The sequence below is a fragment of the Culex pipiens genome, chromosome 1 (genome assembly GCF_016801865.2).
Source record: "Culex pipiens pallens isolate TS chromosome 1, TS_CPP_V2, whole genome shotgun sequence".
Lineage (NCBI taxonomy): Eukaryota > Metazoa > Arthropoda > Insecta > Diptera > Culicidae > Culex > Culex pipiens.
In genome coordinates, this window is record NC_068937.1 from 30,134,479 (window position 1) to 30,151,589 (window position 17,111).

Genomic DNA, 17,111 nt, shown 5'->3' on the forward strand with positions numbered 1-17,111 from the left:
CAAACCCTGCCTGGCTGTAGAGCCCACACACAGTTAGAACCACTTGGCGCAAGCATAATTGCTGATGCTTGCGTATAGCCTTTTTCGAACCATATTTCGGTTCATCGACAATTGGCCGGGACGCTGACTCCTGCTGAGCCAGCGCAAGGGTTCAACCCAGTACAAGCCAACTCCAGAAGTCTATACTGTAGCACGTAAGTGTCACCACTCAAATTACATGTGATGCAACAAATTTGACTAGTATAAATACCCGAGTTCAAATAAACAAAAATCAGTCTTTTCGGCTGGAACATCAAGGCGACTTGTCTACTTTATTTCGAGCTCCGAGCTGGTTACTGCTCCTCGCAGTCTACCACACCTTGGATAGCTCTTAATGCAAAGAAAGTCCCTGCAGGTTTCCCCGCGGTTCTTACGCCTCGCACTGTCGAACGTTTGAGATATTACAGTTTTTTTGAAGTGCTAAAATTTTCACAAATTACTGTATTTTTTCGAAATAATCAAATTTTTATTATTCGCAATATGGGTATCAAACGAATTATTTTTTTAATGCTTTTTCAATTTATGAGAGTTTTGTTTTTGGAAAATACTGAAATTTTCACAAATTACCTTATTTTTTGAAAATACTCAAATTAAAAAAAAACACACAATATGGGTATCAAACGAAGCGAAATTTTGAATGCATTTAAACCGAAATTTTGAATGCATTTAAACCGAGCTACGTAGCCAAGAAACACATAATCGTTATCATTATCGAGCCTCGATAATTTTATCGTTAACAACCTTGGATTGGACTTTTTTTTCTGTAAAAATTCTGATGTTTTTTAAAAACAATTTTTTGCCCTTGATTTTTCGGAATGATCTTGAAGGCGGCGACATAAACTTCCAAAAATATTTCCAACCTAAGTTTGTAATTTTAATTTATTTTTTTCTGGGGTGAAATTTTCAAGAATAATTATTTAGAATGCAAATGATTTAAAACGTTTGGAAAGCTATCCTTAGAAATTAAAATATACCAAATTTATGCTTTTAAAAAGTATTTTGATACTCGGGTTAGAAAATAAAATATTGATTTGATTGTAAAACATTCCTGGACGATTCCTCTTGGTATCGAGCGAAAACGAGGAAAAGTGGCAATTTGAAATTCGAAATCTGGTAGCTAGTCTGTTCTAACCCCTAAATGCTTATTCTTATTCTAATCTCAATGCTAATCCTAAATCCCAATCTTAAATCCAAATCATAAATCTTACTTCCTAAATCCTACATCTTAAATAACAAATCCTTAATCTAAGCCCTAATCCTGAATCCTGATCCTGAATCCAAATCCTAAATCCTTAATTCCAATCTTAATCCTAGCCCTAAATCCTAAATTTAAAATCCTGAATCTTAAATCCTAAATCTTAAATCCTAATTCCTAAACCTTAAATCCTAAATCCTAAATCCTATATCCTAAATCCTAAATCTTAAATCCTAAATCCTAATTCCTAAACCTTAAATCCTAAATCCTAAATTCTAAATCCTAAATCCTGAATCTTAAATCGTAGATCCTAATTCCTAATTCCTGATTCATAAACCCTAAATCCTAAATCATAAATTCCAATCTTAATCCTAACCTTAAATCCTAAATTCAGAATCATAAATCCTAATCCTAAATCCTCAACCCTAAATCCTAAATCCTAAATTTTAAATCCAAAATCCTGAATTCTACATCCTAAATCCTAATTCCTAAATCCTAAATCTTAAATCCTAAATCCTAAATCCCAATTCCTAAACCTTAAATCCAAAATCCTAAACCCTTAATCCTTATCCTAAATACTTATCCTAAATAATAATCCTAGATCCCAATCCTAAAGCATACTACTAATTTAAAAAAAATACTCCTAATTCCTAAAAAATTAGCAACCAAGCCATATCGTAAGCTTCCCCCCAATTTGATACTTATTTCCATCAAAAAACTTCTCCCAAAAACTAAACCCCCAGCGATGAAACTTCAAACTGGTTCGGTAATCTATCTTTAACGAGCTCAATTAGTGCAAACCACTTTCGCGAAACCGCTTTAAGGAAGCCTCTCTCGCGCTCTCAAAGTGCAAACAATACACACTCCTCTCTCTCTTCCTCACCCGGTGCCGGATATTCCGGAAAACACTAAAGCAAACTTCCGTTCCGGAGCCGCTCAAGTTGAATTACCGCGTCACTCACTCTTGGAGGCTCCTCATCGCTGAATAATGAAGCACGTGCCACATCTCGATCAGCGCCATCAATCGTTGGGAGAGTTGGAGAAAGGGGTGGTTCGGGCAAACTTTTGGCGTCAATAATCAATTGATGAATAATTAAAAAGTGGAAGTTTGGTGACGTTGACGTGGTTCGTTAAAAGTTTGAGTGCTTCGAAAAAGGTGTTTGGAAATGCATTCATTTATAGTTAAATCGCAAAATTATTCTTTGAAGTCTATTGTTTTTCACTTAAAATTTAAAATGCTGATTTTCTCTGACCCAAGCCTTAAATCCTAACCCTAAATCCTAATCCCAATTCCCAAATGTTGATCTCTAAATCCGAATCCTAAATCTAAATTCCGAATCTTATATCCTAATGCTATATTCTTTAATCCTCGGCCTGAATCCTAACCACAATTCCCAGTCACAAATCAAACATCCTAATCCTAAATCCTAATCCTACAGCCTAAACATAAATACTAATCCAAGATCAAATAAAAAAATATATCAAATCAAACCATCCACTTTAACGACCCCCAGGTCTTTTGTGGTCTCTATTGCAAGTTTCTGCTCGAACCTAGAAATCAAATCCAGATCCTAATCCGAAATCCTAATCCGAAATCCTAATCCTAAATCCTAAATTCTAAATCCTAATCTAAAATTTTAAATCCTAAATCCTTAATTCTAATACTAAATCTTAAATCCTAAATCCTAAATCCTAAATCCTAAATCCTAAATCCTAAATCCTAGATCCTAAATCCTATATCCTAAATCCTAAATCTTAAATCCTAATTCCTAAACCTTAAATCCTAAATCCTAAAACCTTAAATCCTAATTCCTAAACCTTAAATCCTAAATCCTAAAACCTTAAATCCTAAATTCTAAATCTTAAATCCTAAATCCTAAATCTTAAATCTTAAATCTTAAATCTTAAATCTTAAATCTTAAATCTTAAATCTTGAATCTTAAATCCTAAATCCTAAATCCTTTATCCTAAATCCTAAATCCTAAATCCTTTGTCCTAAATCCTAAATCAGGGGTGACCAAAGTATGGCCCGCGGACCAAACGTGGCCCGCGAGATGATTTTTTGTGGCCCGCGGACCCATTTTGAAAGGTCATGTAAAATGGCCCTTTGACCCATATGTAAATTAAATTTATAATTCTTAAAAAACAGGTTTAGTTTGAGCTTTTTCTAAAATATTATTTCTTTGGTAATATAAAAGAAATGGTTTATCCATGCTTTAATCCCAAAAGCTTAAATGTAATTGAAAATTGTTATTTCGTCAAAATTTTCATCAAAGATTATTGGAAATGGGTTATAAAACATTCAAATTTCACTTAAGTACGAAACAGAAAAAATATCAAACAACTAGCTATTCTACACTAATTTAAAAATTTTAACGGACCATTTTATTATGGGCTGGTCCTCAAACTTATTTTGCACTTAGAAAATTTTCACGTCAGGATTCAAACTCATGACATTTTGATTATGAATCTTATTGACTAAATTCTGATTCAGGCAGACAAAAATTTATTAATATTTTGTTGAAATCAGAATAATAATTGTTGAGAAATCCTCTTGCAACGATTCATCATTATAAATACATTTTTTTCATTATCAATATATTTGTGAAATTACGATTGTCTTCATCCACACAATGTTCAACCACCCTTCAACATTGACCAGTCCGTATTTAGACCAGTATTTAAACTTATTACACAATTAAAACATATTTCTTAAGATTTTCATGTTTGTTGAGGCATGCAAATTGCAATGAAAATCTTACGGATAATATTGTTTTTGCATTTTTTTGGTTTTGTTGATTTTAATAAATTAGAACCAATTGATTCGAAGTTTTCTTTGAACAAAACTGCTGAAGTTGGTCATTTTTTTTGTTCTCATATTAGAAAACGACAAAAATGTAAAAAATACACGAAATAGAAAAAAAAAATCAACTGATAAATGTAATTTTCAATTTAATAGATTGTAAAAACTTAATTAAATTGTTCAAATTAGCAATTTTTCACATTTGACCCGCAAGCTCATTTGAGCTTAGAATTTGGCCCGCCATCCAAAAACTTTGGGCACCCCTGTCCTAAATCCTAAATCCTAAATCCTAGATCCTAAATCCTAATTCCTAAATCCTAAATCCAAAATCCTAAATCCTATATCTTAAATCCTAATTCCTAAATCCTAAATCCTAAATCCTAAATCCTAATCCTAAACCCTAAAACCTAATCCTCAATCTTTATCCCTAATTCATTTTTTCAAATTGTTTTCCTTATCCGAATAGTGAATCCTGTTTCCTGAATCCTAAGTTATATTCCTTAATCTTGAATTCTTAATTCTTAATCCCCAATACTTAATCCTAATCTTGAAACATAAATCTTAATTCTAAATCTAAGTCCAAGTTCCTAGTATTAATCCTAATCTTAAATTCCAATCTCAATTTCATATCATAAGCATTTTCTAAATAATTATTTCTCATTATTTTTTTTTATTTGAGGCAGTTTAACAAACCTGCAGTGCATTTTTCATCTCCTCAAGTTCTCCACCATCAATGTACTCCTCAATTACCCTAACAGCCACGTCGCAATCTCTGCCGGGAGGTGCAATTCAATCACTGCGATGCAATCCAGCTCATTTTTCGCATCCTCGTTTTTCCTCCTTGGAAGATTTTTCCACTCAAATCAGTTCAGCTGCAGTGAGCTGGCCCATCGTCACAACTCTTCGACTTTCTTTCTAATAAAATAGTTGACGACAACCAAGCAATCAGGCAAATAGTGCGGATTATGGTAGGTGGCCCAATTGAGGGAACTTTTTCACGATTTTTCTTTTGGAAATTGTTTAATTACTGGGACCTTTACCCTTTTCGTAGTCATTTTCGAATATAAGCAGAATAGGGTGGTCTACCCTAGTTGTCTCAAGCATTTTTACAAGAGCACAAATTGAACTCGAGTAGTGATGCATTTCCCACTATACTGCTATGCAGATGGCGTTGATTAAGGGGGGAGAGGCATTGCCTTTGATCAGCATTGCACTATGAAATATGATTAAATTTATATGTGAAAGAGTACTCAACTTTTTTTTCTCCCCTCCCCACTTATTACTCGTTATCCTCGTCCAAAGGACTGCACTCTTTTGTTCTTGGAAATGCTGATATCGAGCAAAACAAAAAAAAACAAAAGTGCTAATGCAATCAATTTATCGTCCTTCAGCTCGTTCCGAAAGGATTGGCACTCTTTCTCTCTCTCTCTCTTTCACTGACTTTCTCACGTACACAGGGTAAAACTCTATTATTGGTGACAGGACACTATCATTTGCAATTTTTCGCATTTCGATAAATGATAAATCCAGTCACTCGCTGTGCTTCTCTGGCACTGAATTTGCACGAACTGAGCAAACATATTCACGCTTGGATGGGTTATTGAAATATTGGATGTCAGGATGAAGGATAACCGTCAGAGTATTGTTGCATTTTTAATCAACGTCAGTCGAGCGGAGCACTCTTGACGGAGTGGTTTTTATCCGATCGGTGATTGAAGTGTGTGAATGATATTTAAGGTAGTGGATTTTTACATTAACATAACAGTTTTTGGTGAAAAACTAATAGGGTAATTCTCTACCAACTCACACGAAATCGGGAAAAGTTGCCCCGACCCCTCTTCGAATTGCGTGAAACTTTGTCCTAAGGGGTAACTTTTGTCCCTGATCACGAATCCGAGGTCCGTTTTTTGATATCTCGTGACGGAGGGGCGGTACGACCCCTACCATTTTTGAACATGCGAAAAAAGAGGTGTTTTTCAATAATTTGCAGCCTGAAACGGTGATGAGATAGAAATTTGGTGTCAAAGGGACTTTTTTGTAAAATTAGACGCCCGATTTGATGGCGTACTCAGAATTCGGAAAAAACGTATTTTTCATCGAAAAAAACACTAAAAAAGTTTTAAAAATTCTCCCATTTTCCGTTACTCGACTGTAAAATTTTTTGGAACATGACATTTTATGGAAAATTTAAAGTACTTTTCGAATCTACATTGACCCAGAAGGGTCATTTTTTCATTTAGAACAAAATTTTTCATTTTAAAATTTCGTGTTATTTCTAACTTTGCAGGGTTATTTTTTAGAGTGTAACAATGTTCTACAAAGTTGTAGAGCAGACAATTACAAAAAAAAATATATATAGACATAAGGGGTTTGCTTATAAACATCAAGAGTTATCGCGATTTTACGAAAAAAAGTTTTGAAAAAGTTACTTTTTGCGTTTCTCTTTGTTTCGTCGTCTGTGTCTGTCGCGGGTGACCATGAACGGCCATGATCGATGACGACCAACTTTTTCAAAACTTTTTTTCGTAAAATCGCGATAACTCGTGATGTTTATAAGCAAACCCCTTATGTCTATATATTAAAATTTTTGTAATTGTCTGTTCTACAACTTTGTACAACATTATTATACTCTAAAAAAATAACCCTGCAAAGTTAGAAAACACACGATATTTTAAAATGAAAAATTTTGTTCTAAATGAAAAAATGACCCTTCTGGGTAAATGTAGATTCGAAAAGTACTTTAAATTTCCCATAAAATGACATGTTCCAAAAAAAATTACAGTCGAGTAACGAAAAATGAGAGAATTTTTAAATTTTTTTTAGTGTTTTTTTCGATGAAAAATACGTTTTTTCCGAATTCTGAGTACGCCATCAAATCGGGCGTCTAATTTTACATAAAAGTCCCTTTGACACCAAATTTCTATCTCATCACCGTTTCAGGCTGCAAATTATTGAAAAACACCTCTTTTTTCGCATGTTCAAAAATGGAAGGGGTTGTACCGCCCCTCCGTCACGAGATATCAAAAAACGGACCTCGGATTCGTGATCAGGGACAAAAGTTACCCCTAAGGACAAAGTTTCACGCAAATCGAAGAGGGGTCGGGGCAACTGCTGTGTGAGTTGGCGGAGAATTACCCAATTTAAATATTTATTTTGATTATATTAAACATTGAAGTATTTCCTACTTATTATAACATTAGACTGAACAGACATAATGGCTGATGAATGCAAGGGAATGATGGAACCAGAGAAATCACAAATCATCAATATATCATAATATCCGTATATACCAGTGTTTCTCAACCAGTGAGGAATTCCCCCCTGGGGGGGGAATTTAGACTTTCTTGGGGAGGAATGACTATGCAAATAAAATTGAAGGTCTGAACGTGTTCGCCAAAATAAATCATTTTCTGATACTTTCTTAGCAATATTTCATGTTTTTATATGAATCACAAAATAAAATTGTCAATTCTTAAAAATACTTCAAAAAGATTTTTTTTAAAGATATCTGGAAGTTTCATTTTGCTGTCGTTTAATCTGAGCTGCTCTTTAGGTACCATCCATAAACTACGTGGACACTTTTTTGATAATCTGTTTTACGTTTTTTTTTAGATAAAAGAATTTATTTCTTATTACCCGTTCAGCTTTATTTTAAATTTTTCTGGCTTTTAGTTGTTGTAGGTTGATTCAGACAAATTAAAAATAACAAAGAAATCATTTTATTTCGCGATCACTAATTCAAAATTTTCAAGATTTTATTTGAAACATTAATCTAAATCTAAATCCAAAATTATGTTATTTATACATTTTCACCAATTAAATAAGCTTTAAATAAAGGAGGGGGGAATGAAGTTCTTGCAAATCAGCCAAGGGGGGAATGCAACGTAAAAGGTTGAGAACCACTGGTATATACCAATAGCATCGATTTTGAACCAGATTCTTCGCATCCTCAATTGATCGAAATCGACGTATAGAGATTCAATCTGATTTCACCTAAAATAGCATTTTTCAAGGATTCAATCATTTAGACTGAGTTTGAAATGTGATTTCTCTCAAATTTACCATTAAATAAAAACATCGCAGGCATAAGCCGTTTATCTGGTAGATTTAAAATTAGAGGGTTGAAATCATTTAATCACTTTCGGTAAATTTAAACCAAATATTTCATTAGGACGCAAAACCCAAACCCAACCCCAAATCACAAAAACTGCTCTTTCCTTTTTATGGCATTTGTAATTTAGAAATTTGAAAATTTGGAAATTTGGAATTTTGGAAATTTGGAAGTTTAGAAATATATAAATTTGGAAAATTAGAAGTTTGAAAATATAAAAATTTGGAAATTGGGAAATTTGTAAATTTTGAAACTAAGAAAATTTGGAAATTCTGAACTTTCGGAATTTTGGAAATTTCCAAATTTGGAAAATTGGAAATTTAAAAAATTGAAATTGTAAAATTAGAAATTGAAAATTTGGAAATCTGGAAACATAAAAATTTTGGAAATTAAAAATTTGTAGGTTTAAAAATAGTAAATTGGAAAATTAAAAAAGGAAAATTATAAATTTTGGAATAAGAAAATTTGATAGTTAAAAAAATTGGAAATTCAAATATTAAAATTTTAAAATTCAGAAATTTGGAAATTTTAACACTTGTTAATTTGGAAATTTGGAAATTTTAAAATTGAAAAAAATGGAATTTGAAAATTACAAACTTGGAAATCTGGAAATTTAAAAATTTAAAAAATTTTGAAATTGGAAATTTGTTAACTTTAAAAATAGGACATAAAAAAAAATGGGGAAATAAGAAATTTTTAAATTCGGAAATCAGAAAATTTGGAAATCAGGAAATTTGGAAATTTGAATATTTGGAAATTTAAAAATTTGAATTGAAAAATTTGAATTTTAAAACCCGGAAATTTAGAAATTTGGAGATTTGTTAATTAAAAAATTAGTAAATTTAGTAATTTGTAAATTTGGAAATTTGTATATTTTGAAATTTAAAAAATTGGAATTGGAACATGAGAATTTGAAATCTTGGAAATCTGGAAATCGGAAAATTTTAAAATTTGGGAAATTGGAAATTTGTAAATTTTAAAAACAGGAAATTGGAAAATAAAAAATGGGAAATTAGAAATTTGAATATTTGGAAATCAGGAAATTTTCAAATTTGAAAATTTGGAAATTTAGAAATTTGAAAATTTGAATTCGAAAATTAAACTTAAAAATTCGGAAACATGGAAATTTGGTAATTAGTAAATTTAAAAATTTATGAATGTGGAAATTTTTAAATTTTGAAATTTTGAAATTTGGACATTTGTAAATTTAGAAATTAAAAAAAAAATTGGAATTGGAAAATTAGAATTTGAAAACTTAGAAATCGGGAAATTTTAAATTTTGGAAATTGGGATTTTTAATTTTAATAATAGGATATTTGGGATTTGGAAATTCGGAAATTTTAAATTTTAGAAATCAGAAATATAAAAATTTGGAATTTGGAAATTTGAAACTTTGGAACTTGGAAATTTGAAATTTAAAAAATTTAGAAATATAAAAATTTGGAAATTTGGAATTTTGGAAATATTGAACTTGGAAATTTGGAAATTTTTAATTTAAAAAATTTAGAAATATAAAAATTTTGAAATTTGAAAACTAGGAAAATTAGATGTTTTAAAATACGAAAACGAAGTTGACTTTATAACTGTCGGCCACCATTGCTAGTACCAACCACTTCCTTGTGTCTTCCTTTTTAACTACAAGGACTTCGCCGCCCTGGGCTCCTAAGTGTTTGAAAGTATGGCACGGAGCGACGGCGCCGAATACCCATATTTACACAAAGAATTTTAGAGCGCCCGCCGCGGGATTCGAACCAGCGACCTCCGGATTGTGAGTCCAGTGCGCGGTCCGATTGATCCACACGGGCGGGACGGATCCACACGGGCGGGTTTTAAAATACAGAAGTTTGAAAATTTGAAAAATTTTAAACTAAAAAATTTGGAAATTTGGAAATTGGGAAATTAGCAAATTTCCAAATTTGGAAATTTAAAAAATTGGAATTGTAAGACTAGGATTTAAAAATTTTGAAATCTGGCAATTTAAAATTTTTGGAAATTTGAAAATTGTAAGTTTTAAAAATAGTTAATTGGAAAACTGAAAAATGGAAATAAGAAAAAAAATTAACTAAGAAATTTGATAATTCGGAAAGTATGAAATTCAGAAAATGGAATATTTGGAAATTTGTAATTTAAACATTAGAATTGGAAAATTAGAATTTTCAAATTTGAATACTTGGAAATTTGTAAATTTGTAAGTTTAGCAATTTTTAAATTGTAAAATTTGTAAATTTAGAAATTTGTAAATTTAGAAATCTAAAAAATTTAGAAATTTAAAACAAATATTGGAAAATAAGAATTTAAAAACTTGGAATTCTGGAAATTCAAAAATTTGAAATTTTTTGGAATTTAAAATATGTAAATTTTAAAAATAGGAAATTGGAAAATTAAAAAAAATGGGAAATTAGAAATTTGAAAATTTGGAAATCAGGAAATTTGGAAATTCGGATAGTTGGAAAATTGGAGTATGGAAATTTGAAATTTAAAATTTTAGAAATCTAAAAATTTGGAAATTTGGAAATTTTGAATTTTGGAAAACTGGAAGATTAGAAATTTAGAAAATTGGAAAATTAGATGTTTGAAAATATAGAAATTTGGAAATTGGGAAATTTAAAAATTTTGAGACTAAGAAATTTGGAAATTTGGAAATCGGGAAATTTCGAAGTTTCAAAATTTTGAAAATTGGAAATATAAAAAAATGGAATTGTAAAATTATAATATGAAAATTTGGAAATCTGGAAATTTAATAATTTTGGAAATTGGAAATTGGTAAGTTTTAAAATAGTAAATTGGAAAATTGAAAAAATGGAAAATCAAAAATTTTGGAATAAAGAAATTTGACAATTCGGAAATTTGAATATTAGGAAATTTAAAAATTAGAATATTAAAATTAGAATTTTATAATTCGGAAATTTTTAAATTTGGTTATTTGGAAATCAAAATTTGTAAATTTTAAAATTAAAATAAATTGGAATTGGAAAATTTTAATTTGAAACATGGAAATCGGGACACTTTAAAATTTGAAAATTTTGGAAATTGAAAATTTGTTAATTTTTAAAATAGGAAATTAGAAAATTATGAAATTGGGAAATTAAAAATTTAAAAAATTTGAAAATTCGGAAACCAAGAAATTTGGAAATTTGGAAATAAGGAAATTTGGTAGAATTAAATTTATATCACTTAAATTTTAAGATCCAACTTGGGTAGCGTTTTTGTACTGAAATATTTTGAATACTTGGAAAATATTCCAGTTGGTGTTGACCAAGACGATCAGAAAAATTTCAAGTTTGCAAACTTTTCAATTGCCTTTTAGCCAAGACACAAACCCTTCCCCAATCGTTTCATCAAACCTACCTCCCCCGCTGACCGACCCGGACCGGAATGTGCTGCTGCCGAGGGCGGTCGACGAAATGGTGGACCCTTTCCCACTGCTGCTGGAGTAAAATGGCGAGCTCTGCTGATGGTACGGAGGTGGTTGGGACGACGATGACGACCCAGCCATCGGTTGATGGCCGCCGCCGCCGCCGGTCACATTTGACGTTCCGGACGATGCGACCGTCACATATTCCGGCTGCTGCTGCTGGTGACTGGCGAGGACGTTTTTCAGGTGCGTTTGGAGAAACTCTGCAATAACAAACAGGCAATGGGGGAAGAGAGAAGGGTTAGAAAATCTGGTTGTTTATTGTTGTCGTTTGTCGAGGCAAATGGGACGCGAATACGCTGATGAGTTAGTTGGGTGTGTTTGTGCGGGGTTTGTTTGTTTGTGCACCCCCCTGTTGTTGTTTGTCAGTAAAAGTCAATGGCTTGGCGTGGGTAATTAAATTTGCAGAATACGACTGAAAGTTTGCGCTGCTGTTCGTATCTAGGTGAGTTTTGTTGAAGTCGCTGTTTTATACCGTAGAGTGAGGTTGGTTTATGTCTCGACTAAGAACCCTGCTGACCGGCAATAAAATTATGAGAAAGTATAGTTTGATATTAGGATATTAAGTCGTCTCGCTGCTTCGAATGACCTGATTCAGAATGGAAAAGAACCTGGCGCCCAAATTTCGAGGTCATTGGACATTATCGGGCCCCGCCTAGACATAGAGGAAGATTCGAACAGGAGCTTGTCCTAGCGAAGACACTCACCAACATAGTCGATCAATGAAGTCGAGACACCAACCTTGCACTAGTCTTAATTTTAGGTCACTTTTGACATAATGTTTAGCAAGGACACAAACCAATTCATTTAAGAAGTGTTCAGCAATATCAATTTGCAAACCACAATCCAAATGCAAAGTGATCCAATTCCAGCGTCATTCCGCGAATATCAAATTTAAACCGTATTAATTCCCATTCCATCGCACACACAAAAGCCAACCGCGGATCAATTCGGTCAATAATTATCAAACGACCCTTTCTCGCCGGACATGCCATCATCATAGAATATAATATCCCGTATAGCCGTGGACGACCATAATGGCCGCGTTACGTGAAACGGCCGCGGCTGATGATCCGTGTGATGTGCCCGGCTGAACCACCGCCACCAGTACCGGATGATAGGGGTTAGGTTCGCCAGGATTGGAAATTAATTATTGACTCGAACAATAGTGCGCGACTGGACCCCAGCTGGTTATCGAGATATCGAGTGCCGAGGGATTAGGATGTGACTGCGAAGCAGTCGGAAGTTATGCTGCGTTTTTACCCCCGCAGTTGGCGCATTTTGAAAATTTGGAAATTGAGAAAATTGAAAGATTGGAAATTTGGAAATTTGAAAATTTGGAAATTTGGAAATTAGAAATTTAAAATTTGGAGATTTAAAAATTTGGAAATTTGAAAATTTGAAAATTTGAAAATTTGGAAATTTGAAAATTTAGAAATTTGGAAATTTGGAAATTTGAAAATTTGAAAATTTGGAAATTTGGAAATTTAAAAATTTGGAAATTTGGAAATTTGGAAATTTGGAAATTTGGAAATTTGGAAATTTGGAAATTTTCAAATTTGGAAATTTGGAAATTTGGAATTTCGGAAGTAATGCTGCGTTTTTACCCCCGCAGTTGGAGCATTTTGAAATTTTGGAAATTTGGAAATTTGGAAAATTTGGGAATTTGGAAATTTGAAAATTTGGAAATTTGGAAATTTTCAAATTTGGAAATTTGGAAATTTAGAATTTCGGAAGTAATGCTGCGTTTTTACCCCCGCAGTTGGCGCATTTTGAAAATTTGGAAATTGGGAAATTTGAAAGATTGGAAATTTGGAAATTTGGAAATTTGGAAATTTGGAAATTTGGAAATTTGGAAATTTGGAAATTTGGAAATTTGGAAATTTGGAAATTTGGAAATTCGGAAATTCGGAAATTTGGAAATTTGGAAATTTGGAAATTTGAAAATTTGGAAATTTCAAAATTTGGTAATTTGGAAATTTGGAAATTTGGAAGTTTGGAAATTTGGAAATTTGGAAATTTGGAAATTTGGAAATTTGGAAATTTGGAAATTTGGAAATTTAAAAATTTGAAAATTTGGAAATTTGAAAAATTTGGGAATTTGGAAATTTAAAAATTTGGAAATTTAAAAATTTGGAAATTTTCAAATTTGGAAATTTGGAAATTTGGAAATATGAAAATTTGGAAACTTGGAAATTTGGAAATTTGGAAATTTGGAAATTCGGAAATTTGGAAATTTGGAAATTTGAAAATTTGGAAATTTGGAAATTTGAAAATTTGGAAATTTGGAAATTTGGAAATTTGGAAATTTGGAAATTTGGGTATTTGGAAATTTGGAAATTTGGAAATTTGAAAATTTGGAAATTTGGAAATTCGGAAGTAATGCTGCGTTTTTACCCTCGCAGTTGGCGCACTTGACGTGCACTTCACTCAGACGTGACTTCGAAGAAGTCGACAAAACTCAAAACTGAACCACCCTAATCTAATCGACTCTCGCCAGCATCGGGACACGTATGTTGGTCAAAGTTTAATTGGTTGTTGAAACTGTCCCGGCTGGTTGGTGGACCGCCGCCGCGCTGGTTGTTGATGTTCACAGTCAACGCACGGGGAAAGGGCCGATGATTAGCCGCGATTCAGGCGTATAATTATGTCAATCCGGAACCGCTCGGTCGGCTGTTTGTTCTGTGCTGCTGAATGGCCTATTGAAATTTTGAAATTTAATAGCACCGGGCATCGTAAAGCAATTTTCCATCCATTTCACACGCTGGAACCGTTTCCGGCTTTCGAGTGTGTTACATGAACGGGCCAATATTGCTAATAAATCGTGCGCATTTAAACGGGCCACCCACCAAGTGCTGCTGCTATCGTGTTTCCACAATTTAATGAAATACCAGATAAGGCAAAACTGTCCAGGATATTCTTGTGCTATGCTTTTTTTTCTAACCTCATTTGATATTCATGGCACCAAAAAATCTCAATTTTTGGCGAACAAAGTTCGTGGTCAGCAGAAACCAAATTTTGGTCCAATAGGACACAATTTTTGGATGTTTCATTTTGTGTCTTTAAGTTGGGATGAAACTAAAAAAGATGTAATTTCACCCCCATTCAATATGTGTGCAAAAAATCATTGTGTACAGTAAAAGAAGTTATTTCTGAAAATTTGGAATTTGCATTCAAGAAACTTGAACAAATCAAATTTTCATTAAAAAAAACTAGATTGTTAATTGTTAAGAAGGATTTGTACAAGTTGTTTATTGTTGTTTAAATATAATAGGACACCTTTGTACTTATAACAAATTAAAAATTTTGGAACCATAGATCGGGGAAAAAATATGTTTATGAATTCTATGATATTCTGTCATTATTGAGTAGCATTTAATGATACTTTTTGCATCAAAATTTGGAAAATTAGCCTTGAAACAATCTAGATAAATTTTTCAAAACAGCCATCGCGCCATAGGTTTCCTATGCAAATAGGACCTTTTGAAAAAGTAAGCGAATGTATAGTTTTGTTTTTATTTTTGCCTTCCCCTCGAGCTCAACCTTGACCAGAACCGGAAGGCAAATGTATTTTTCTGCACGGGATCATCCGTAAACTAAGTGGACACTTTTTTTTTTGAAAATCTCAACCTCAACCCCTCTCACTCTTTGAGGTTATTTTTTTCGATATTTTTATCAAATATAACAGTGAAATTTTAACCTCAAATTTATCACTGCTGAATTTTCATTTTTATTTTCAACCTTTTAGAGAACTTAAATCTAACTTTGGATGAAACTCTCAGTTTCTCATAACTGTTTAAATAAACTTATAAATATTCGAGAAAATATCACCAAAAAAAAATTCAAAAAAAGCCATTGACAATTTCAAGTTATTTCAATAAATATTGGATTGATCTGATAACAATGGAAACCTTTGTGAAATTTTCTGATCTTTTCGATTATAATAATAATAATTTCAAAATTATAAAATAAATTTTTATTATTATTTATTATTGGTGTCTACCCGTAGTTGCTACTCTATTATTGACCAGGACCTCCAAGAATTGCTCCGTGGACCACAGATGAAGAGTAGGAACCAATCATCACCACTTCGCAACTTTCAAATGTCCCTATCATGCTAGCCAATCACAGCGCCGGCCACGACCAGTGGTAAGACACGGGGAAGGAATTTTAGTCCGATACTTGAGTGATGAAGACCGCTAAATCGGCTGCGTCTTCGACAAAGTATCACGTGAGGTTTGAGGGTGTTAGTAAGATGGGTGTGAAGCCAGGATTCACCGTGGTAAGTGATGCGGCCGGTCAAATCTATTTATAGTCCTTAATTCTTCGTATGTTCTTGGATTCATTTTTGGAAGCTTTCGGTTCACCAAACTTTTTGTGGTGAATTCTGGTCGTGTTGAAAGTTCAATTTTCGCGTAAAAATTATGCAACCAGTATGTGTCCTTGAATTCAACTTACATTCAATATTGCATTTCCTGTTCTTAGGTACACAGATTCCAATCAAGATTCTTGGATTCTTATAGCATTCTTAATCCTTCTAGTCAACTAAGCCTCGATGGTCTGGTGGTTAGCATTTTTGTCTGCTGACCCAAAGGACGGGGGATCGAACCCCGCCGCGAGCTAATGAACTTTTCGTTCATATTCAAGTGTTCAGAATTCCTTCTTTCCATAATTTCTCGATAGGAGCAGATGGGAATCGAACCCAGAACCATCCGCTTACAAAGCGAACAGCGTAACCATTCAGCCACGCCTACCTGATAACAATGGAAACCTTTGTGAAATTTTCTGATCTTTTCGATTATAATAATAATTTCAAAATTATAAAATAAATTAAATACAAATAAAAAATGACAATTTTCCTCATTTCTAAATTTAGATCATATTTTAAGATTTTGAGATTATTCTCACCCCTCGCTTGTTGAGAAATATTTTATCGATAATTTTATCAAATTAACGGTGAAATTTCAATCTCAAATTTATCAATGTTGAATTTTCATTTTTATTTTTACCTCTCAAAGAATTTAAATAAAACTTCGGATGAAACTCCCAGTTTTTCATAACTGTTTAAATAAACGTATAAATATTCTGAGAAAATATCAGCAGAATTTTTTTTAAAAGAGCCGTTAAGAATTTCTTAACGGCTCTTTTAAAAAAAATCGAGATAGCATCAGTTGAAAAGTACAGGCTAATTAGTTGACACTTAAAAAACTAATTTTCATCGATTCGAATTCTTTCTGAAAATTACTGTCCGATTTTCAATGTCTCAGAGAGAAAATTGTAGACAATTTTTCAGCTTTTCATATATATTTTTTTCGTGGTTGGATTTTCTTCACAAAGTATAAAAAAAAAACGAACAATGCTAAAATTTCTCAAGATTATAAATTAAAAATGTCTAAAACTCCAAAACGGTGCACATTTTCACCAAATCGATCAGGAAATCCCATCTCAAGATACAGTTTTTTTTTTTTAATTTACGAACTCAATGTAACACTTAGAAATTTGTATTTATTACACAAAATTTGGCTTTTTTGAATAAAATTTCCATACA

General features: G+C 32.4%; 1 protein-coding gene across 1 annotated transcript in view; it reads right to left on the minus strand.

Annotated features, from left to right (window-relative positions):
• Positions 1-17,111, minus strand: part of LOC120421204 (uncharacterized) — a 361,516-nt gene that overhangs the window by 64,197 nt on the left and 280,208 nt on the right. The window contains exon 7 of the mRNA XM_052706357.1: positions 11,497-11,766. Within this exon, the coding sequence (XP_052562317.1) occupies positions 11,497-11,766 (270 nt within the window). The remainder of the gene's footprint in view (positions 1-11,496; positions 11,767-17,111) is intronic.